The sequence below is a fragment of the Primulina huaijiensis genome, chromosome 18 (genome assembly GCF_012295235.1).
Source record: "Primulina huaijiensis isolate GDHJ02 chromosome 18, ASM1229523v2, whole genome shotgun sequence".
Classification (NCBI taxonomy): domain Eukaryota; kingdom Viridiplantae; phylum Streptophyta; class Magnoliopsida; order Lamiales; family Gesneriaceae; genus Primulina; species Primulina huaijiensis.
In genome coordinates this window covers 431,613-455,771 of record NC_133323.1, presented here as the reverse complement: position 1 = coordinate 455,771, position 24,159 = coordinate 431,613, and the positions used below count along the sequence as shown (strand labels likewise).

At 37.6% G+C, this 24,159-nt stretch overlaps 2 protein-coding genes and 1 pseudogene across 5 annotated transcripts; all 3 read right to left on the bottom strand.

The window, feature by feature from the left end:
• Nucleotides 1-322: 322 nt before the first annotated feature.
• On the bottom strand, nt 323-8,928 carry LOC140964523 (protein RIK-like). 4 transcript variants are annotated; one of them, XR_012172906.1, is made up of 12 exons: nt 8,673-8,928; nt 8,018-8,234; nt 7,528-7,626; nt 7,222-7,256; nt 7,064-7,139; nt 4,686-4,781; nt 4,531-4,617; nt 3,873-3,966; nt 3,668-3,785; nt 1,953-2,412; nt 804-959; nt 323-666 (listed from the first exon to the last, which is right to left on the bottom strand). XR_012172906.1 is itself a non-coding variant. In XM_073424378.1 (12 exons), the coding sequence occupies exons 1-12, from the start codon at nt 8,747-8,749 to the stop codon at nt 545-547; spliced, it is 1,692 nt and encodes a 563-aa protein (XP_073280479.1). In that variant the 5' UTR covers nt 8,750-8,928; the 3' UTR covers nt 323-544. The 4 variants fall into 4 exon arrangements, 3 of the variants coding, with proteins under 3 accessions (XP_073280479.1, XP_073280481.1, XP_073280480.1); XM_073424378.1 differs by having other exon boundaries at nt 804-1,014; XM_073424380.1 differs by having other exon boundaries at nt 804-1,014; nt 7,528-7,621.
• A 5,443-nt stretch (nt 8,929-14,371) lies between these two features.
• On the bottom strand, nt 14,372-19,062 carry LOC140964734 (probable mitochondrial-processing peptidase subunit beta, mitochondrial). The gene is made up of 9 exons (XM_073424638.1): nt 18,292-19,062; nt 17,096-17,260; nt 16,838-16,975; nt 16,581-16,732; nt 16,366-16,474; nt 15,899-15,997; nt 15,600-15,665; nt 14,591-14,698; nt 14,372-14,501 (listed from the first exon to the last, which is right to left on the bottom strand). The coding sequence occupies exons 1-9, from the start codon at nt 18,934-18,936 to the stop codon at nt 14,415-14,417; spliced, it is 1,569 nt and encodes a 522-aa protein (XP_073280739.1). The 5' UTR covers nt 18,937-19,062; the 3' UTR covers nt 14,372-14,414.
• A 282-nt stretch (nt 19,063-19,344) lies between these two features.
• The window catches only part of LOC140964567 (microtubule-destabilizing protein 60-like), a 48,056-nt pseudogene continuing 43,241 nt past the window's right edge, over nt 19,345-24,159 (bottom strand).

Sequence of the window (24,159 nt, the reverse complement as noted above, 5' to 3'; positions counted from 1 at the left end):
TTTTTTTTTTTTTTTTTTTTTTTTTTTTTTTTTGGGTGGGAGAATTTTCAATCTAATCTTACTATTATTCAGATAAGTGGGAATCGAACCCAATACTACATGGGTCTTGGGATCTTACCCCAAGAGATCCTTCGGCTATTTGTTTTTTCAAAAAAATAACAATGATTCAAAACAAAAACGATGCCAGCTTTTTTTTTTCTCGGAGCTTGACTCTATAATTCAATAAATGCATCATTTTTCTATCAGGTTAGGTTTCTCGTTGACAAACATCACGAGGACATTACTGGGGAAACATAGTTCTTTCGAATCCAAGATAATTAACTGGAACGGAAACCCAAAAAATCATTTAAATAGGGATAAAATCGGATTTGTAACTAGTAATGTCATGCAACTACGATTGTTCTTCCCAATGACCAATACATTTTACAACTAATCTACAACCCCACACAATTTATGGCCTTGAATAAGATCATATTTCTGTGAAAGAAACCAAAGATTCACACAGGCTAAGTAAAGGCCATTGGAGGAATCAAAATCTCTAAAATCAAACTGCCCAGAAAGGTTTCGGAACTGCCCCTGATTGCTTTTTAAACATCTCCACCTCAACATCGTCGTCGTCGTAGTCTTCATCGTCATCTCCATATTCCATTATATTAATTAAAGTATCTAAAAATATTCAGCAAGAAAGAACTTTTTCATAATGATCAAAGTAGCAACAAAGGAAAGATACATGAATGTAGCAAAAACAAGTGTTCATCCTAAAGTTGAAGAAATGGAAATAAGAATTGGGAAGTGGAATTTACCGGGGACAATTTCTGATTTTGATTTATGCATGGTGTTGTTTGCATGCAGTTTCAGTGACGAGTTAAACTTTGGCGGAGGAGGGGGTGGGGGCATCCCACCAAATGACGGCTGGTGAGATTTCTTGGGAGCTATAACAGTTGAAACGTCTCTTGCACCTACATGTGATGTTAGTTCACGTGGCATTGGAAATTCTGATCCCTGTAAATTCTTCTGGGAAACATGAACCAAATCTCTAGAAGTTAGCAGAATATATGTCTCATAGTTAATGCAACAAACAATACATAGAGAATCATACAAGTCTAGATCAAGAGCTCGAACTCACAAACTTTTTTTCCAAAAGAGGAGCCTATAGCGAAACATATTTACATGTCGGGGTGGGTATCAAGTATGGCACATGTGCTTAGACAGACTTAAAAGACATGATTTTTTCAATCTACAACGAGCAGTGGGAAACAATAGTTTGAAATTGGTGTGTGCATATAACATAGATACACGATTAACAGTCAAGAACCCAAGAGAACAATATCTGGAACCAGCTTCAGGTAAAAACAGCAATAGTTATCTCAGGCCATTTTCATGTCAAAAAACCTGTGAAACATATAATATCCGACACAGAGATCCAGTATCGAGCTGTTAGCTTCATAGAGATGGGAGAAAATACCTGGAATAAGCAGTAAAAAATGTTAGGGTAGAAATGTTTTGAGGCAACTCCTTTAACAAAGATAACCACAGAAATATAATATAAAGGATTGATCACATTCTCAAGATGAATAGCTTGGACAAATTATACATGGAGATAATAAATAGGTACAAACTATACAGTTGTGAACATTTTATAATTTTGTAACTGACACAACAAAGCGCACAAAAGGAATCATTATTCATTCGACAACTATGTCTGAAACCCTAATTGAGTCCATCTCAATTGTTTTTCTAATCCAAGACAGCGCTTGGAAAGAACTAACCATAAGTGTTCATTCGACATCCCCTTCACTAGAAGTGTTTTTCTGGTCGATGACTTGCAGACTTGATGGACTCAAGAAAATTACAGATAATGATGGATGATATTGTATAGTCACCTATTGGCTTTTTTAAAAATTCCATGGTCCCTTCATTCTCCCGACCTAAACAGAAGCAAATATTAATACCTGAATGGCTTTCACTGGTCCTTTTGCAGCTGCAGGCAACTCCTGAAACTTGCGCTTTTTGGGCCATTTATCCTTCAGAGAAGGTGATTCCTCTGTCAGTGGCTTTACGCTTACTGCTGTTGTCATGGGAGAAACAGTAGCAGTGACTGGAGAAGTTGATTGTCTAAGGGCTAAGGCAACTTGTTGCAAAGGCGTGGCTTGTGGATATATCCCTCCGTAACCAATATAGCTCGTCGTTCCACTGATTGATGAGGTATGAGGATAGTATGCAACAGCACGATTTGACTCCCCGATAGATTGAGATATGGAACATTTGGAGACAAAATTATTCACACCAGCAAAAGCAGCTGAACTGGAGGAGGTTACATCATTGGGATTTGGAGAATTCACGAGGTTCTGCAGTCCAGCCCCCAAATGAGATGGAGGTGGAACTGCACCATATAAATTACAATGTGAAGGCCTGTAGACCATACATCAAGAGAAGGCAATAGGTTATTCTCTATAAAATAGAGAATAGCTTACAGTTACAAAATCCAACATATCATGCAAAAGAGACGGGATATAGGATGATCTTTTTCCAGCAACTACAGATAAACTTATCCGATCTTCTGCAAAAAATGTTTATCAAGTGATTCACAAAGTGAATACGGCTGTTGTTATATGATAAATAAATCCACTCGTCTTAACATGGATAATAAATCCTTACAGAAATAAAGAAGATCTCAAATCAGAAAAAAATTCCAGACTAGAGTTGGATGGTCAAACTAGAAAAGCCTTATCTTTAAATGACATAGGGTAAACATTCTACTCATTCAAAATATAATAAATTGTATTAAATTTGTATCCACGTAGAACTCTAAATTGGTCACACAAGCATGTGGAACCAATGAAATCTACACACTATTCTTTGTGGAGTGGGTCTCATGTGAGACCGTCTCACACAAGTTTTTGCTTTCTTTGTGTTTAGCAGGGGCTCGCGCACTGTGTATCCCCAGTCTAGCCAACACATTATTGGCCTAAGTATATAGGTTTTGAGCTTAATGATTTATATATTTATGTTTTCGGCTCAATAATTTGTAGGTTTTGGACTTAATAATTTATATATTTATGTTTTGGTATCAATAATTTATATGTTATTAAGTTTATATATAGGACTGACTAAATTAATTTTTTTCTTATTATAGGATATACACAAGATTGTTGGCTTTATTTATATATTCATATATAGTGATAATTCGACCAAATCTTTTTTATGAATTATATTTAGCTCTGGATCCGATATTTTCATGAACAATAATTTGGCTTAAATAATTTACCAACTTACAGAATCGTTAGAAATTCATTTTAAAAGTGACAATTTATATACATATATCATAAATGTAATGCGGACACATTACATGAATTAAATAAAAGTCTCAGGAGTAAAATTTTATAAAACTACAGTTATTTTATTGAATTATATTGTAGTACTTCCTATTTTTTGAATTATTGTTTTATGAATTTGGTTGAGATATTACCCATTATAATATCTTAGATTTATTATGTATCTCAATTTACTATGTATCTCAATGCGTTAATTTAATAATGATTTTTTCCATAAAAGTTTATGATTTATATCTAGTTTAGTTCATCCGAACATAAAATCTTGGCTACGCCCCTGGTAATTAGCATAGTCATCAATTTGTCTTTCGTGTATATCAATGAAAACTAATTACCTAGAGGCACCACATTCACCACTAATTGTGTCCAAAAGATTTTCTGCCAAAAGCTTCGCATGCTCAAGACTTTTTGGATCATTGCTCGACAACAACAAATGCAATGGTTGCTGGGAATCTGCAAGCAGGGTAAATACAGAAAAATGCTTGTAATTAATGGTGAGCAATAATACAAAAAGCCAACAAAGTACATGACAATAACAACCTTCAGTTGGCTCGTTGTTAGAACTTCCAGAACCATGTCCTCTTAGTATTACTATTGCTCCTGTTTCATTCATAATGTGGTTTACGTACTGGTCCTGCATTGACAAAACCCAACCAGCGGCAACACAAAAAGAATCCCTCCAGATTGTGTGGAGAAGTCAGAGAAGGCCTCAAACATTAGTATTTCTCATCTTTGATATGATGAAACAAATTTAAACAATTAAGGACTAAGCAGCATCATGCATATCTAAAAAATTATTCGAAACGGGTGTGCAGAACAATAAAAAAAATTAAACGTGTATGGAATTACATTAATGTATTAAAACAACACTAGGTGACCATTAATAAGCACGAGCCTATTATATGCATAAACAGTGTGAAAGACAAAACATAGACAGGCACAGAGAGAAACTTGTTAAACAACTTTGATTGAAATAATGTAAAATGACTAATAGATAGCTGCAAGTGATATTTCAGTTCCTCGGCACATTACTCCATCCACATTCTCCATTTTCAATAAAAACCAACACCAAGAGCCAACCCCAATCAACAAAAGGTAAAAGGAAAAGAAAGAAATGTTTGCTAAACAATAACAAAAGAAATCAAATGAGTGCAAATAAAGAAGGGGAAAGAGGATTAATGTGGGAGGAAAAACTGACATTTGGGCCACGGATGCGAGACGCGACGTTCAATGATGGGTCTGTCTCAAAGCCCAAAAAGACACAGGTAGTTAATGTGCAGTCAACCTAAGCAAAGAGACCATTAGGTTTGTAAGAAAACAACTGCGTATACATCTCTCAGAAGTCACCATTACCTTGACTCCATTGTTAACTAATCCCTGTTTCAGCATTTCTTCTACCATAGCAGCTCCAAGATCAACTGCTTTGATTTGTTCTGCAGTTGTTTCCAACTGAATCCACGACAAAAGAACATTCCAAGGAACAAAACCAGAAATCCAGTCTCAATGGAATTATTAAAGTTCATTGCAAACTAACTAAATAATACGCCAAAGTAAACCAGTTCAGGCACTGGCAAGGATGTTATGGCAAAGAGAAAATCAACCAAGATACATTACAAGTAAGAGAATATCAGTCGAGACAATATTTTCAGTCGAGATGAAAACTCCATGCCATAGGTAGCATATTTACCATTTATCGGTATCATTTAACAAGAATATCAAATATGCACGTATCAAAGACCGTGTTAGGATCAAGCGCTTATCACTAGGCCAAGAGTTATAGTTGTTAGCTAAGACGCAACTTTATTTTCTTATACTTGTGGCAGCGCAGAGTGCACCTACTTGGGTGCTAATGGGTTGGGCTGTTAGACCCATGAGTCCGGGGAAGTGCGTGTATGTCTGCTGGTGTTGTCTCATATCCCTTAGAGATCAATATTACCCTTTTCTTACCGTATTACCCGTTAACATCTAGTGTTACTCTTTTACCCACTTAGCCAACCAGATCAAACGACACAACGTCAGCAGCTTGACGCATGAGAACTTCCAAGGAGGTCACTCATATCAGTACTACTCACTCATGCGCGCTTAACCCAACAGACTGAATGATTCATCCAAGCAACAGTACCAAATACTGACTCAATGTTCTTATTTTTAAAATTAGGCATAAGATTTAATAACCAGATTCTTGACTAAGATGGATATGCCAAAATTATACTGTTACAATTGGATGCTCACTCTTATTTACGAGGAACAGAAGGCATAAGACTAGAATTGAGAATCAAGAAAAAGGAATTCATGAGGCAATCAGCTCAAAGAACTCAAGAACTCATTGAGTATTCACATATTTTGTATTCCTGAGAGCCTAGCTCACTCGAGACTACAGAATAAATCATCCTTATGAACACAGAAAATTCACTCCCTGTTATATTTGAGTTGTACTCTATGGAGTGATTCATTCAATACAGGATTGAGATACTGAGTGTTTGAATTGACTGTAAATGATACGAAAGAACCAGTTGTTATTGTTGTTGTTGCACTTCACATTTATGTTTGATGATGTTAATGCTTATTTGCTCATTCTGCCAAATTCTTGTTCAAGTCTTGTGCACTATTATTTATTGTTTAAATAATATCTTTTTACCAATAAACAACAAAGTCTTAGCCAGCTACATGAGACGGCCAAGTTTTTAAGTTAACTTTTAAAAATCCATCACAATCTATTCAACCCCTTAGTGTTATTCATATTTCATCTTAACCGGGACAAACATTGATATCAGATTGGTTTTTTTAGGAAATTAAGAGCATTCAATCTAAATATTGAGTAGAATAAAGAACATGACAATTGGCAGAATTCTTCATGTTTTCGAAAGAAAATTATGACAATTATAGAAATCTTATGGAGGCACAGCTGACTGCAAAAGAAGATGATATGTGGTTTGTGATTGCAGATGACCCATATAAAGTGATGCGGACGCGTCCTAGATTTCGTTGAGAAGCCTCATGTAGAATGTATATCAGAAAGGACAAAAAGAAAGTCAATACAGACAATGTGGCCAAAGTCATTCTATTCAAGACCTTGGATAAGGTCATCTGAACTCTTGCAGTGGAAGTCAGGAATAAACTAACCCAAATTTACCAAGGAGCCAATGAGATCCGGGAAAACAAATAATCTTTAGCAATGCAAAAATTAAGACACGTTAGCTTTAGAAAATTCATTTTAGTTTACTCAGCCCTCCTCTAGACAGTTGTTATTCATCTTATCAGGAACCAAGTCCATTCAAATGAAAATATATCATTCTAGTTTTCACTCAGCCCTCCTCTAGACAGTTGTTATTCATCTTATCAGGAACCAAGTCCATTCAAATGAAAACATATCATTCTAGTTTTCATATATAATTATGGTTCAGGAAGGAAACCTAAAAAAATTGAAACCTAGACCCAACAAATAAATAGCGGGATGTAGAATGATATAATGCTGCAATTGGAGAAATATAGTTTTTCCCCTCTGCGGTCACTATGTGTCATAAGCATGGATAAAAATTACTATAAGCACTAAACTAGAAAAGTCTATTTTTCCCAAGTCCTATACGAAATACCAGCTAGCCAAAAACTGTGACCAAATTGATAAATAAGTGTTTCAAAAGAGTGAAATCTTTCTCTGAATCAAACCCCACATCTAGTAAAATTGTAATATTTTTCGATACATACAACCAAAATAAAAAGAATACACTAACATGTGCCGCAGCAGATATATGAAGATATAGAGGTCTTTCACCATCAGGGGGTGCATTAGGAGGTCGATATTTGCCCCTGTAAATTTCATTCCAGAAATAAACCATACAGGTGAGTGAGAAACGAAACCGATGATAAGGCCATTGCCAACACTACTCACCTGGTAATCACCACCGCACTTGTGCACTTCTGAATCTGCAAGTATTGAGTAACATAATAGTTCCCAGCAAGAGCAAATACCAAAAAACATGCACCTAAAATTGGAATAACATATGTTGGTATTGCTAGAAGCTCTTAGGTTACATAAACTAAAGACTAAGGTTTTTTTTTATTACAACATTGAGGTGGGGTAGGGGTGGGTGATTTTCTTGTTTTTACATGGTTTGAACTTATGCCTCTTACTCAAATGGAAAAGGTTTATGCCACTCCACCCAAGTGGTGGTGGCAACAAAAGACTAAGATTTACCTCTTCTTGTGTTTGACGCTTCGTGAGCTTGTAACGAACAGCAGAATCGGCATCATTTATGATAATTTCTTTTGATATTAATTCATCTTGGATTCTAGACTATAAGTGAAAAACCACATGAAATTAAAATGCGCTGAAATAATGAACCTCTGAAGATTCTAGCAAGGCATTGCTCAAACAACATAATAAAATACTACAATTGAATCATAATCAAGTAAAAAGGAAGAGATAAGACAAAACGCAAAACCATGTTAGAGGAGTTTGGCTATTCAAAATCAATTTTGACTGAACAAAGACACTGGATGGAAAAGAGAACTAGCAGTGTAAAAAACGGGTAGCTTGTGCTGAAACTTTTGTACTCCAGAAAGTATGGCATGCATCGCAAAACTTTTGTACTCCAGAAAGTATGGCATGCATCGCTAATACGAGGACATTAATTAAGTTTTATATAAAAATAAAGATTGAAGAGCCAGATATAAAAAGGGCTTACTTGAACAAGATTTTGGACGATGGTCGCAGCATGTTGCTGCAAAGGCACCTGAACTACTTGTGATGGGTTGGCACCAGAAGGGGAAAATGGGGTAGCCACGACAGCACCAGATAAGGGAGAGACAGTGGGCAAAGCTATCCTGACCAAAGTTCCAATATTTGACAATACTCCATCAGAAACCAGCGTCTCATCTGGCTGATCCCACTTTCTTCTTTTTCTGCAATTAAAGTATATGACGTTAAAGCCCAGCAATCCTTGTTTGATCGGTTATTGCTGAAGGGCTCAAGGATTGAAAGAGTAAACAATGGTAAAAAGGCGGCTCATTGGGATAAAAATACAAGTCCAAACAAAAATCAAAATCCAATTAAAAACGGAGTCCGCTCTATCAGGGACTACTATTTAATTCTCTTCAATGCTTCAAAATATTTTGCTGCTGATCCTGACCCAAATATGATGTGCTGGCATCGAACTTTTTCAAAAACCAAAGGAAAAAAAACACTTATACAACTGGGTAACATCATAGTAGTTGTCATTCTGCTTTCTCCTATTTTTATGATCCATTCAACAGAATGCTTCGGACCCACAAATGACAGTAAAATTGACAATCCTTTCTCCGGTTCAGAATAATCGACCTCTATCAAATTCATAAACGCACCTTTGCTTGGTTGAAGATGAATCAGATTCAGAGGGTGAAACCCTAGGGCAATTGTCCGCTGTCATCTGATTCCGCATCCGGTTATTTCTTCACTAATTATTCGAGTATCTGCTCTGTGTGTCGGCCTACTGTGTTATAAATCAAAATCTGTATTTTCAGAAGGGAAAGAAGACAGATAATTTATCCAAGGACCTCTCGCACGCCAAGACCAAACGCCGGTTTGCTTCAAAATCTCGCTCTCTTTATTGGTGGGAAAATTACGATGGGCACAATCTTTTAACAGAAGACAAGGTGAGCCCATTAATACATTAAACCCCATCTCGATAAGGTCATTACTAGTCCGAAGCCGAACTTCAATCCAAAGCCCACACAACCATATAACCAACCCAAATCCAAACGTTGGGGTTAGTTGGATGAATTTGATCCAGGTATTTTATTTAAAAGAGTGGGTCTCATTGAGACCGTCTCACGGATCTTAATCTGTGAAACGGGTCAACTCTACTCATATTCACATTAAAAAGTAATAACCTTAGCATAAAAAGTAATACTTTTTCATGGATGACCCAAATAAGATATCAGTCTCACAAATACGACCCGTGAGACCGTCTCACAAAAGTTTTTGTCTATTTAAAATTCACTTCAAATTTTTTCAAGTAATCGATCATCTAAGCAATTCAACGAATTTGAAATGAATGTCTTTAGTGATTCAATGAATTTGAAACGAAATCTATCATCCATGCAGTTAAACGAATTTGACATCTCAAGAGAGCGTCTGAGTTGGTGGAGTCAGTGATCGTTGATCAATTGTCAGATGATTGATTCTTCTTACTAACACCTTTTTTCGGGTGACCCTGTTGCACAAGATTTTGCAAGCTATTGTGTTAGTTCGAGGAATGCATCAAATGCTAATGACTGTGAGTTCTCGTGTCATTAAAAAAATATATTGAAATTAATGCATTTAGCAATTAATGTTTTGTGTTTTAATCATGTAACTTGTTAATTTTTTTTTATCCAATAACTTGTATTTTTTTGGATTTTGGTCTTTTTTAATTTCCATAAGCCACTAAACTCATCAAATATCGTTTATTTAGCACTAGTGTTCTATAAATCAGGTCATGCAACAAGAGAATAAATATATATTATATGCATTGAAATAAATCTAAACAAAAATGAGAAGGAAAAATAAAACAAAACAACATCCAATATTTCATATGGTAGAAAAAATCTAATCGTTCTTTTTTTTTTCAGATTGATATTAATATGTATAATACATGTTTTATTTTCACTATATGAGTCTATGTAAAATGAGAAAAAAACACAAAAACTCTTGTGAGACGATCTCATAGCTCAATTTTATGAGACAACTCTTCCATTTTGGTCACCTATGAAAAGTATTATTTTTTATGCCAAAAATATTTGTATTCCACTTTGACGATCTTGAGTAATCAGTTCCTCTTCGTAAATCTGTTATGTGCATAATAACTTCATTTTTTTCTCACAGCGTGGTTGATGAAGTTATTTTAGTGTTGATTTCATCTTTTAGTACGAGTGTCGTTCTTTTGTCGTCTGGAGGATGATGTTTGAAATATAGTTCTTTTTAATTGAGAACTTGTTTTCTTTCTTTTTAGTTATTTAAAATTGATGCTTTTTTTGTGTTTTGCCTGATTCATAATTCTGTGACAGTTAAATTCTTAAATTCATTGGCTTACTAAAGAAGAATATATTTGAATCGATTAGTCTTTTGTTATCTGCGCATGATCTGAAATTTTGGATGTGTCCATTGCTTTCCAAAGTACATCTGTTCTTGCAATTCTTGTTGTATATCAATCTAAAACAACGCCATTATTTTGGTGGTTGATATGTAGTTTAATAGAGCTCGGTGTCGAGCAGCAGGAACTATTCTAGAATTACTATGTTGGAACCTATATATGCTGATGAAATCTACACCATTAGGGGGGATGGTAAGACATGTTAAGTGATTGTATATGGGATTTAAATGACGTTTTTTATACATTATGAGATATCAAAAATTGTAATCTTTGTTTGGCCTTGTTCATCAGAAACAATTATCAAGGATTTTAGTGTTCGATTTCATGTAACAACAGCATTTTACGCCTAACTTTCCTTAAATTTTCACTTTTCCAAGAATTGTTGTGAATCAGATGTTCTACAATCTTTTAATGACAAAATTGTAGAATAGAAATTTTTGGATGAGAAGTAATCTTTTTTCTTCTGGAGATTGTTAGAATAGGTTCCCAGCAAACCAACTTGTGGCTCGGGGTTTTATTGACTCTGATGTAAAACAATCTTTATTTTAATAATATTTTACGATTTCATTCGATTATGGCATTATACTTTATCTGTATACCTATGCAAGCTGCATAGATAAAGCCCTTGAATATACAATAGGTACCACGAGGTCTGCGTCGCAACGTAAGATCGTGAAACTCATTAGGAAGTGTATTGTATATTCTAAAGAGATTCCTAGTCGATTCAGCCGCCTAAAACAAGGATAAAGGTCGCTCGAGCTTGAGACTAGCATATTTGATGTAAACGTCATGTTTCATTGGCAAGGACATGGAGATGTCCATTCACACAGTTGGGTGATCATGTGATGATGCACTGAACAACCCTCCCACGGACTGTCCAAGTGGTTCTCACTTATCGAGTGGAATAGTCCGCAGTTATGGTTGTACACCATTAGTCCTTTGACCCGGGACAATGTAGGGGCTATACATACTAGCATGCACTTTGATCCGTTTACCGACTCCATCGAGGGTCATCAGGTGGCGAGGTTGGGTGTAGTTTCTAAATACGTATGAGCAAATGCATTGTAGTCGGGGATTCACCGTTCGCCTATGGGTGGAGATATCCTATGTGATCTGATGAGTTAATAGTGCAAGGAGTCTCTGGCCAGAGCAAGAAATATGCTTTAGGGAAATGTGTTTTCCTAGTTGCACATACCATGCCACTATTAGTATTCAAAGATAAATCGCATCGTTATCGAATTCATATGCAACTCTCGATATACCAATGGTTGCAGATTCAATCGGGATATATGTGGTGAAGGGACCGTACTGTACGCTAACCATGACTAAAGATTCTTGCAGGCACTATCAATGATACCTAGGGGATCATGGGGCGATGCTACTAGACGCTCTTACCATGATCCGATGGGTGCAATCATAAATGAGTTCTANCGCTCTTACCATGATCCGATGGGTGCAATAAGAAATGAGTTCTGACCTTCTTGATCAAGGAGTTGATGAAAAGAATGGGATTAACTAGGGTAAACCCGAATAAGAATATATATTATTTTGAATCACATAAAGATGTGAACCCACGGCTAGCTGTATCCCTGAACCATTGAGGGTGACACAAGTATCGGATTCTGTGTTCCCGTTGAGATAGTCAAATGTCAAAGAGTTGGAATTTGACGACTATAGTTTGATGGAGATCAAACAGGAAGCTTATAAAGGAGTTTATGAGCTGATTCCATAGGATGGAAGAAATGGAAGTTAGCATGATTGCTAAATAAGGAAGGAGAGTGGAACTGCCTGTTTTGTGAAAGAGTTCACTAAAACTGACAGCTGCCTAATATGGTAAGTGAAAATTTTGATCTTAGAAATTTTCAATTTTCATTATATGAATAAGATTTATATCCTTGATACATCGACGCTCTCGGATCGTCAATCGAGGTTATAATGAGTTCGAAATCATTTTTTGTTTAGTGAATTTGGAATTTATTAATTAAATGATTGTGCTAGTAGTGGTGACTACTAACATGCACAAATTCTCATAAATATTCTAGAGGAGTCTAGAATTAAATTAACCAAGGAGTTAGTTAATAAATTAAATAATGATTATTTAATTTAATATACATATACCTGTATATATTTTATATGGTGATATAAAATATGTGTATATGATATTATTATATCATGTATTATTAAAGATTAATAAATATATTATATATTAATTATATGAGAATTTAATTATAATAAAAATATAGAGTTTTTGTGAGAGAGAGACTACTAATTAGATTAGGAGTCTCATTCTATAAATAAACCATAAGATGGATAATTCAAGAGAGATTTTCCCATAAAAATTCACAAGAATTCCTTCCCAATTGTAAGGTAATCTCACGGCCAACTTCATTGAAATTTGGAAGAAAATTTTTGCAAAAAGCAAATTAGATTTGCTTAATTATGGATTAAGAATCCATAATATTTGATTAAGAATGAATTAGCCAAAAACCATGATTTTTGAATGATGGAACTCTCGGCCATCTCTTAAAAATTGAGGGGAAAAATTTGGCCACAAGTTTCTTCCACCTCCGCGCCGCTTCGTTTCCGGATTTTGGAAATTAGGAGGTTACAGTCTCAACGCACAAATCGTTTGAATTTTATAGTGCAAACCAAACGAGGAAAGCAGTCTTCGATCGTGGACCTAATTAGACGATAAAAGTTGAAGATCCGTTCGTAGAAAATTACAAGAAGGGCTATATCCGCCTAAACACCGGAATAGTTTAGAGTCTAGCGTTGAGAACGCAAAAGTATAATTCTAAACGCCCTATGAATGTTTCTAAACACACGATGCCCAAGAACAAAATTTTTTAAACTTCCACAAAAGGGAATGGGGACTCTGCCCCCTGGAATTTGCGACATGCTCAGATTTCACTTGGAGGGTCCAGAATACAAGATGACATTTCTGTGCTACAAAGATTCGACATTCCTTTTGATCAGACTGTTAGTGTTTCTGTACTCGTGGGTCGAAGGGTTCCCAAGAAAGTTGCTTGTGTAATCAACAATTCGATCTTTGATTATATCATCTCACAGCACATCGTGCCTTGGCATTTGATTATCTTGATTTTTCACCAGCAAACCCTTTTGTATCTGTTATAAGGGCCTGAATCTCCTTGGTTTTCATGGACCATGGTGATGAAGGGATTATCGATGTTTTTGGTATTGAATTGGATTTCTTCGATGCCGCAGACTCCGAGGATCGAGTATTACGGCTTCTTGATATGCTTGATTGGAAGTGAAGAATCAGTATATCTCAATCTTTACGCCAATGCACAAATGCCTATTATGTCTAAATTATGCACGAGAATCAGTATAACTAATGTGCGTTAGTGCCATTTTATACGTTTTTCTTGAATAATAATACTAAAAGTTCCAGTTGATGCATTCCGCTGGCTAGTTTGTAACATTTAATGTTGTAGGTTGTAATGGGGTTGCGTGTCACAATGGTTCTGCTCCTACTCTTTTACGTGTTACAATTACAATAATAAACAAGTCCTTTGTTTATGTTATACGCTTGGTTTTTGTTAGTTTTTATCGTTGATGGCTGCACCGGTTATCTTTATTCGTTCTGAAAAGAGTATCAAATACACCACCACTCCTTGGTAAAGTTGGTTAACCAGAATACCGAATTATATGTACTCAATATCATTCTTTTAGAGTTTACGTTACAATGCCGATATCAATTCACACCAAGAAAAAATAGAACTGATTGTCAATAAGAGCCATGTCAATGATTACAGATGGAATATTATAATTCATATTCCTCAAAACTGATGGGTAAAATCAAAATAAATAGAGCCCCAATTCTGCTTTGTGGGCTAAGGAGCTTGATTGCAACATCAAAAGCAGCACAATCCCAGTAGGTCCTGCGCCCGAACCAGTTGTAGTCGGGCAGAAAAGGAGAAAGTGACAACGCCATTTTGAACAGAAAAGGAACCTAATAACGAAGCCAGTAGGTCCTTCGTCTGAACCAGTTGTAGTCGGGCAGCCCTTGGATAGGCCCCATGGCAGTAATTGTGACGTCCTGCACAGAAAGCCGGGAATTAATCTAATTTAAATCTAATGGAGAGCCAAATAATTTTCTTGAACTTCTGATCTCAAAATCGATCTCACTCTATCAAATATAAATCGGTTAGCAACACGTTTGACAGTGCTAGCATCTACAGAATCTATCCGGGTAAACAGTTCAGCAGACGGGAGCCTTCTACCGTATGTAAGCAGCTGCAATAAGGAAGAAAATAAATTCCTTTTTTTTTAAAAAATAATAATAACTAATACAAAAATAGATTGCATTACTATTTCACAGGAATACGTTAAAATTCATTCATTTATAGAAGAGGATTAAAATGAACCATCATAATTACAATTTACAGTTGAACCAAATCCCAAGTAAATGACCAACACATAGATCTTAGGAGGGAAAAAAAACAAAAAGCACAGGCCATGTTGATCAAGAACCAAAACTAGATAAATTGATCTGTTAAATTCTTATTGGCATTTCACTGAGGCAGCCAATATGGTAAAAAACCTGAAATCTCCCTTCTACAAATTATTAATGACTTAATATTCCATCATTTGATAACAATGAGTACTACTATAGTCTCGTGTCTGAATCTAGAATTTGCTACATCTGACTTTTGGAAGGCATACAACTAATAGTACCTGACGGCTATTGTTACACTAGTTTTTTCAAATCAGTGTTCAGAAAATCATGCAAACTTTAAATACTTGCTGGCAAAGATAAGGTCATACAAAAGGATATAATACCTAACATTAAATTGACACTTCCACTTGAGAAGCAAAGATTACCACTCCATGACCACCAAGTTATTGAAGTTAAAAGTTGGTGTCATACATGACTGATGCCAAGTACACGGTATACCATGCAACAAAAAACTAGAGCTTATAGCACTGCACTGCTAATTTATCGAGCTACCCAATATGGTAATCCCTAGCCCAAACCACAAAGGTTACATAAAAAGTATCCATCTTAAAAGAAGAGTTGAAGCTGTGTTTGACCGAAAAGTGAACCCCAAAACTATAAAGAACCATATCACGCATCCGTCAGTTTGGATAGTCTCTATCTCACTAAAATATTTGATTCTCAGTTACCAAATTATACCTGACGTCCAATATCTTCAGCAACAGGACTGGTTCCATCAATGTGAAGCAGCAGAGAAGATTTCAACTACAGGAGACCAACAATATGAGTTAAACTACGCATGGATAAAAACTTCATTATTCAACCTCAAGGACCTGAATATAGTTACCAAAACGAGTATGATAAAATCCATTATTCTACCTCAAGGACCCAAACATACTTTACCAAAATAAGTTTGCAGTAAAACCAGATGGTAGTGGCGGTATAGAAACTCATTATAAAAGGTATAACAAGTTAACACCATGATTTGAAAAAACAACCTGGTTACGAGCACGAATCACATCAGCTTCCGATACTCGATAACATAGCTTGGTTATCTCATACATAATTGCATAGGCCAAATCATCCAAGCAATCAGGCTGCAAGAAATAATACAAATCAGAATAAGTAAATAATGTTCAACTGATTCCAGAATAAACAGTTCCACTCCAAAATTCAATATAATTTTTAAAAATGTGGAAGCGTGGGTGTATCACTGTGTCTAAGGCTTGGAGGCAAGAAACCAAGTGAAGGGAGTTATAATTTGAACCAATATATTAGCTAACAATGCATTGAAAAAAATGCAGCATAATCAAGTAACTGACATTAACAATAGTAAGTAACTAGGCATCTTGGGAAAAAATAATGAGCAAAAAACAAATCCATTTTATGAATCCTTGCTGGGCTTAATGCACTTAACAGAATAAAAGCTCCACTGCCTCCTCTTTATCCAACTCAGAAAACCCACCTTGGCAACAGCATGAACACCAAATAAACCAGTGTCTTTGTAGTTGGTATTGAAAGCCATCATGCTCTCCGCTATTTCATTGATACCTACCCTCTGAGCAAGCTCAGAGCTAAGAAATAAAACCCAATTAATGAATTTGACTACCAGTAAAAATCATAAATACTTTTAACCATGAAATCAGATAAGCAATTATAACGAGGTTAGTGAGTACAGACCCCATATGCTTCCCGCCACCAGCGTTTTTATTCCAATAACCCAACATCGACTGCAAGACCATTAAAGCAATTGAGTCTGGATCTGTCCAAGAGGCCCCCTCAAAAGCAACCGCAAATTGGGCTAGAGGAATGTCATCATCAATCATCCTGATCTATATATCCAAATATAAGTCATATGACTGAGATTGCTGTATATTGCTCTCTTCAAACAATATTACTACTTGTGATCATCAAGCATTCAAACGATACATGGATACCTCTGAGCCAGTGAATATTGCAGGTTCTTTAGCAACTAATTCAGAAGCAGTTGTTGGGTCTGTTGACAACTTCGTAAATAATTTGTTCACTTGCTCAACAATATCTTCATGTTTAACAGCACCTGCAGCAGCAATCACCTATACAAGCCCAAAATAAAATATTAAGAGATGTCCAGAACCAGACAATATTATCCAAGGCTACCATGCCACAGATTGGTGGAGCCCAACAGAAAAAAGCCTAATCATGGTTCTAAGTACCAATCTTGGAGCAGTGTAGTGAGATGTTATATAATTCCGTAGATCTTCTTCTTTAATTGTCTTGATATTTTCAGCAGGTCCAAGTATTGTTCGACCCAAAGGCGTGTACTGGAAAGCAGTGGCATGAAGGTGATCAAATATAACTTCTTCAGTTTGTCCTTCAACCTATGATAGTTAAATAACATACAAAAGTGAGAAAGAGAATAACCTAACATTATGAGCGTAGAAGCCACAGAAGTTTGTTGTATTATAAGTTTTAACAATCTGGTTGAGAGTGCAAAGTAAATTCTAAAAAAGTTGCCCACCAAGATGCATATCAGCCTGCAATTTTCTTTTAGAAATTGAAAGTTTGGGGTCATCAAAATGTCACAAAAACATGTATTCAGAACTATATGCGTCAAATTAAATCACCGCTAGCATGGTCAAATATTAGCGTTCAAAGGGTCAACAGTAACAAAAGCTTATCCAATAAATTAACAATGAAACCAGAAAGAACAATTTGAAAATTTGCAGGAGGCCAAACAACTGTTTGCATGACTACCAAGTAAAGAATGGGGATGATAGTACTTAGTGGAATAATGATCATCTACCACCATATTTTGTCCAGAAATGGCATATGATGGATGCAAAGCACCTTTTGGTTTGACAGAGGAATGATTAAAAATAATGGTATTATGGTAGTCACAAAGTATAATAGTTATGCTATACAACTTTATTAATTTCACCTATAGGACTATAGTTTCCACCTTCTCAATCTCAATTCGAATCTCAAACCAAAGAAAACCCATTATACATTTTGCTAGCCAAATAATCCGACGAGTGAAACACATCTATCCACCAAGTACGTATCTCCAGATGAAGATTGTACTACTACGATCAGTAGCCAAATATTAAAACTCGAGTAAAAAGTAGGACATCTTCTTTCTTCCCTAACACGAAATATCAGTAAACAAAGAAAGAACACTCTTTACCACCGAACACACAAATTCAGCCATAAAGGCAGTATCTTTGTTCCCCAGGAGCAAAATTCAACCAAAGGGATACAACCCCCAAAGGAGAAAAGAATCTTAAATTATTGCAACGACCTTTTTCACCTAAATCAATGATCAAGCAACAATATATTACCTAAATCAATGTTAGAAGTCCAAGAAAAAAACGAACATCAAAGAAACACTATCCAATGGATTGATTCGTACCTCCTCCATCTCTCGGAGAATAACATCTCGCTCACGATTAATCCTCTGCTCATCAAACTTAGAATTCTGCAAAATATCAGATAAAATATCCATTGCACGCGGCACGTCTTTATCCATCACTTTAGCGTAATAAGTAGTCTGCTCTCTCGAAGTGTACGCATTCAAATGTCCTCCAATATTTTCGATTTCCTCTTCCAATTCCCTCGCAGTCCTCCTCTTCGTCCCTTTAAATATCATGTGCTCCAAAAAGTGGGCCGTGCCATTTGATTCTTCACTCTCAAACCTGGATCCTGCGTCGATGAAAACCCCAACAGTGGCGGTTTTAGAAGAGAGCGAAGACTCGGTGGCAATGCGGAGGCCGTTGGGGAGTGTCGTGACTCGGGTCAGAGGAGCTGAAAGGATTTCGGTATGAGAATCTGGGGTTGGGTGGGGCGAGTTGTATCGGAGGAAGCGATTATCTGGGTGTTCGAGCTTTTCGAGCTTATGCTTTACGGATTCAGCTAATCGGTCGTAGATCATAGGGGTTGGCGGCGGAGGGGAAGGGAGGGAGGGGGCAGTGGCAGTGGAGAGGCTGTGGAGGGAGGTGTACGAATGGATTGGCCTTCGAGAGCGACGGGTGAGGTTTAGAAGGTGGCGGGCCGTCATGTCGCGGCGGCGATCGGCGAAACGAGCTCTATGATTTGGTCGGAGAGATCAGAAGAGGAAACATAACACGGAATGGTAGTCTTAATACGACATCGTAGAAGGTCCCTCCGCATTTTGTTTTCATTTATTATGATTCTCATATTTATATTATTTTTTCTTCTTGTCCCAAAAATATCAGTTGATGTAATTGTAGTAATTTATTTATATATATACGTCTTTGACAAATTTACGTAATGTTAAAAGTAAATTATTTATTTAATTTACAATTATGTCTGTAAATTTGTTTGCATCAGTTTTGAAAAATACTAAAGTAAACATATTATTTATATCAAACAAACATGTTTTTTTAGCATAGTTTGACAGATATTAGGTTCATCTAATTGTTCGATGTGTACCACAATGATAAAAGTTACAACAAACAATTGACTAAATCAAACTGAAATGATTAAAACAATTATTGATGAGTTAAAAAACAAAATTTGATAATTTTTATTTTGATTTGATAAAAAATTAATCAAAATTATATTAAATTTGTTGATTTTTTTAAAAATATTTTTATTAAATAATCATTTAAAAAAAAACTAAAAATAATAATAGAACCCCGTTAATTAACAAAAGATAGATCGAAAACAAACAAAACTTCCACCATTTATTCACCGTACCCACTGCAGTTATCGATGCAAGACATACAACACTTGATCTTCTTGTGTTGAGGTACATGGAACTTCGGTTCTCTCTAAATAGTCAGGTGTTTTGTGGATTTGAAAAGATCAACAGACGATCCACTTATGGCATGATATTACTTTAATAATAGTAGACATCTTACTTTTGATGCAGGTGTAAATGAAATTTTATTACCTTCTCGGCACAAAAGGTCTGTCAAAAAATGGCATGGGTTGAGCTTTTGGAATGATCTCTTTCCTTGGTCTTCTGATTTCTTCTTCTACCAGCTGAGAAAAGCCAATACGCATAACAAAAATTATTGCAGGACTCAAATACATTTTGTCTCGTGTTCTTTGTTTGCTACATGTATAATTTACCTTTTGCTCTCTCTGCCTTTCCAACCGATATTGTTCAATAAAACTCATTTTCCGGGCAACCTTGATAGAAGAAATAAAATGTTTAGACAAAATTATCAACAGATTGAAAAGCGGCAAGCTTACGAGTGTGAAATAACAAACTCCCCAATATTCATGCTGAAGCAGATGGAAATGTGTCATGTCATCTGTTTCTGACAAAAATTTTCAGCAGGGAAGTGGGAAAAAGCTTTACCTGTTGATCAAATTCCNATGTCATCTGTTTCTGACAAAAATTTTCAGCAGGGAAGTGGGAAAATGCTTTACCTGTTGATCAAATTCACCACATCAATGGGCCTCGTGTTTTCTTTAACCGGAGGCTTTACCAAACACTGAAAAAACATTAAACCAAATAAATGTAATCCACTATTTCTGAAGTAAATTCATATGCAACCAAGATACAGGGACAAACAGCTGTGGGATCACTCCATATAACAAGATAATTAAGGGAAAAATACTTATGGGAGTCATTAAATGATTGATAGGCAGACCGAATAAAAGGAAAAAGGAAACTCTCAACTCAGTTTAAAAAACCTCTGGTTCATCTGTGGTCCAGGGAAGACCCCGAGCAATGCCTATCCGCAATTTTTTCTCCTCTTCCGTCCTTTGTTGCAATCTTTTCATGAATTCTTCTTCCTTACGTCTCCCTCTTTTCTGAAGTAAGAGCGCAAATGAAAAAATTAGCATTGTGCCAAGAGATAGATTTTAATATCAAGCATCACAACCTCCATGGCATTACTTAACTAGGAGCCACTATGTAATGACACAGAAGAGTAACTCGGAGCCACAGCCACTCCTGCAGCTGCAAGTTAAACTCCTTCATGCAGTTATGGGGACATTATCTGCCCATCAGAGAAAAACATTGACTCTTGTGCATGAAGAAATTGCAGTCTATCAGATTTCCATGTGGACATATACTGTATGTAAGATTAATTATGATATCCGCATGCCCATCTTACACTGTTCCATAATTAAATTGGAATGGTCACTCCACAAACCCAGGACGCGTCATCAGAAACATTCTCTAAAGTCATGGTTAAACTTTCGAAAATGTTTAACCCTCTCGAGTACATAAATTCATGAAAACCAGCCTATTTTATACCAAATCCAAGTTTTTTTACAACTCAATAGTGAATACAACAACGGATTAAAAATTTCAAATCAGAATGTACTAAATAATGGCTAAACTTCTTGAACTGCAGGAACATCATTTTTTTTTTAATTTTTCTGGGATTCAACTATAACACTAACCTTCAAATTTAAACGTGATACCCCCGGACCGGAGATGGGTCCGGCCCACTCTCGGTTGCCCAGAAAGGCAGGGGCCCAGTATTCAGAAGGTCCTGTGTCCTCTCACGCACGATGTGGGTAGAAGGGCATCCGGGAGGTCATCTCGGCCGACCTCCTAGACGCCCATAGTCGTGACACAGGAAGTGGTGGCCGACCTCCAATGCCAACCTCCCGTGCCGTCCTCCCGTGCCGTCCTCCCAGATTATGGTATCGTATTGATTGGAAATGTCTCGGCCGAGCTCCCACCGGATCCAGACTACAGACGGGCTCTTGCCTAGGAGAACTCCCATTCAGACATTAACATGTAGCCCACAGAAATAAAGCCTTAAAAGGTAAAGCCCATTAAGATTTAACCTAATTTTGTACAAGATTCTGAGGATATAAATAGACCAAATCAGGACTCTATTTTTCTCATATAAATACCAGGTTTCATTCATTGTTTATTCATTCATATATTCACGCTCTCTCAGCACATACATTACTCTCTCAGTTTTCTGTTCTCTGACTTGAGCGTCGGAAGGGCTACACCTGAACAACCTTCCGGCCCCTTTCTAACGTTCTTGTTTGTGCTTCCAGATTTCGAAGGTTTGATCCAAGCTCCCCAAGTGAAGATCCGACCTCCCAGCTACCATCCCGGATTTCAGCAACATCAATTGGCGCTGTCTGTGGGAAATACTGAGCAAAGACGTAGACATGTGGGGACAAAGAAGAAGAAGAACAGGCACTAGAGATGGTCAAGGGAGAGGAGTGGCTGATCTTAGTCTAGATCAACTGGCCTAGTTGATTAACAGATCTGTGGATGAGGCCCTCCGTCGAAATCGAGCTCCAACACCACCACCACCACAACCACCACCACCTCCTCCTCCTGAACATCTAGAAGGTTGGGCAGACAAGTGGGAGGCCAACCTCCTCCACTGGACAGGGAGAGCCCACTTTCTCCCGAAATACTGAACGAGGACCTCCCACTCAACTTTCGTCAGCCGACTGTCAGGGATTACGATGGGAGTACCGACCCCGAAGAACACTTGGAGAGGTTCAATAACCCCGCCCTGCTCCACAGATACTCAGACGGGGTGAAATGCCGAGTCTTCCTTACCACCCAAGTAGGACCGACTCAGAGGTGGTTTGATCTGCTTCCACCACATTCCATTACTAGCTTCCGAGAATTCAGCATCGTCTTCATGAACCAATATGCCACAAGCAAAAGATACTTGAAAACCTCCATGGGCTTGTCTAATGTAAAGCAAAGTGACGCGGAGTCACTAAGGGATTTCATCAGACGGTTCAACAGCGCAGCCTTGGAAGTCCCGGCCACCGAAACCTTGGTAAATGCCTTCACGCAGGGTGTCCAGGAGGGACATTTTTTCAATTCCTTGGTGAAAAAACCTAGTCGTACCTATGATGAGCTCCTGAGCCAAGCCGAGAAATATGTGAACCTGGAGGATGCACAGAGCCAGAGGCGTACGGATGTCAAGCCAGGAGATAAAGATAAAGGAAAGGAGAAGGTAGATCCAAGCTGGAAGAGGCCTGCAGAAAGAGCAGAGGAATGAGGTCGAGGTCCGGGACCCTTCCCTTATGCCCCGTTGGCCATGAGCTTGGAAAGGACCATGGCAATCTGTGAAGAAAGGAGGAAATTAGAACACCCAAAAAAAGACGAAAAGAGGCGACATTTACCTCCCTCGGATAAGTTCTGCGAGTTCCATCAGGAACATTGGCCACGTTACAAATGACTGCCAGAAACTAGGGGAAGAGGTGCAAAGGATCATGCAAAGATACCCTCACATAAAGGATCTCCTAACCCGGCCGAAAGGACAATATCAAGTTAACAGGAGAAGTCGGGGACCCCATTGGGTGAATCAGAGACCACCACCCAGAGAGAACCGGCCCAACCAGGGGGGCCGAGCAGACCCCCAACGACAGCAGGGACCTCAGGTCGAATAGATAGCTAATGACCCGACCCGAGGTATAACACACATGATATCCAACGGCGCAACCGACGGAGATTCAGGCAGAGCTCGGAAAGCCAATGGTAGGAGATTGGAAAGCCTTGAGTTAAACCTCGCTCCCAACTCCGACCCAATTATCAGCTTCAGACCGGAGGACCTGAAAGGTATTGTGGCACCCTATAACGATGCCTTGTTAGTAACTATCACTGTCGCCAACTATGACGTGACAAGAATCTTTGTCGACACCGGGAGCTTAGTTAATATTCTTTTCAAAAGAACCCTTGACCAAATGAAGGTAGAAGGCTTCGAGTTTGACCCTATCTCTACGCCTTTATTTGGCTTCACGAGACATGCGGTCCAAACCACTGGACAAATCTTGCTTCCCTTATCTTTGGAAACGGGACCAGACCGCATCACCAAAATGACGTGTTTTACTGTGGTGGATGCCTCTTCTTCATACAATGGGATATTGGGCCGACCGGCCCTGGCTGACTTCCGAGCTATGAGCTCCACTTACCATCAAAAGCTGAAGTATCCTATGGGGAACGAGGTGGGAGTTGTATGTGGAGACCAGAAGTTCTCACGCCGTTGCTATGTAGATGAGGTGAAAGTAGAAGTTAAGAGGTCCTGAACCGAGGTAGGGATGATTGGAACTCAACAAAGAATGATCTCCAAAAAAGAGGTTCAACTCACATCGGAGGAAGAGCCAGAGGTAGTGAAGATAGGAATCCAGCGAAACGTCAGAGTGGCGGCCGACCTGGACCCCGAAACTAAGCATGATATGTTGGCCTGTTTAAAGACTAATTCCGATGTATTCGCCTGGTACCCACAAGAGCTTCAAGGGGTCAATCCAAAAGTCATGGAACACCGCCTCAATATACTTCCTGAAGCCCGACCAGTTAAACAGAAGA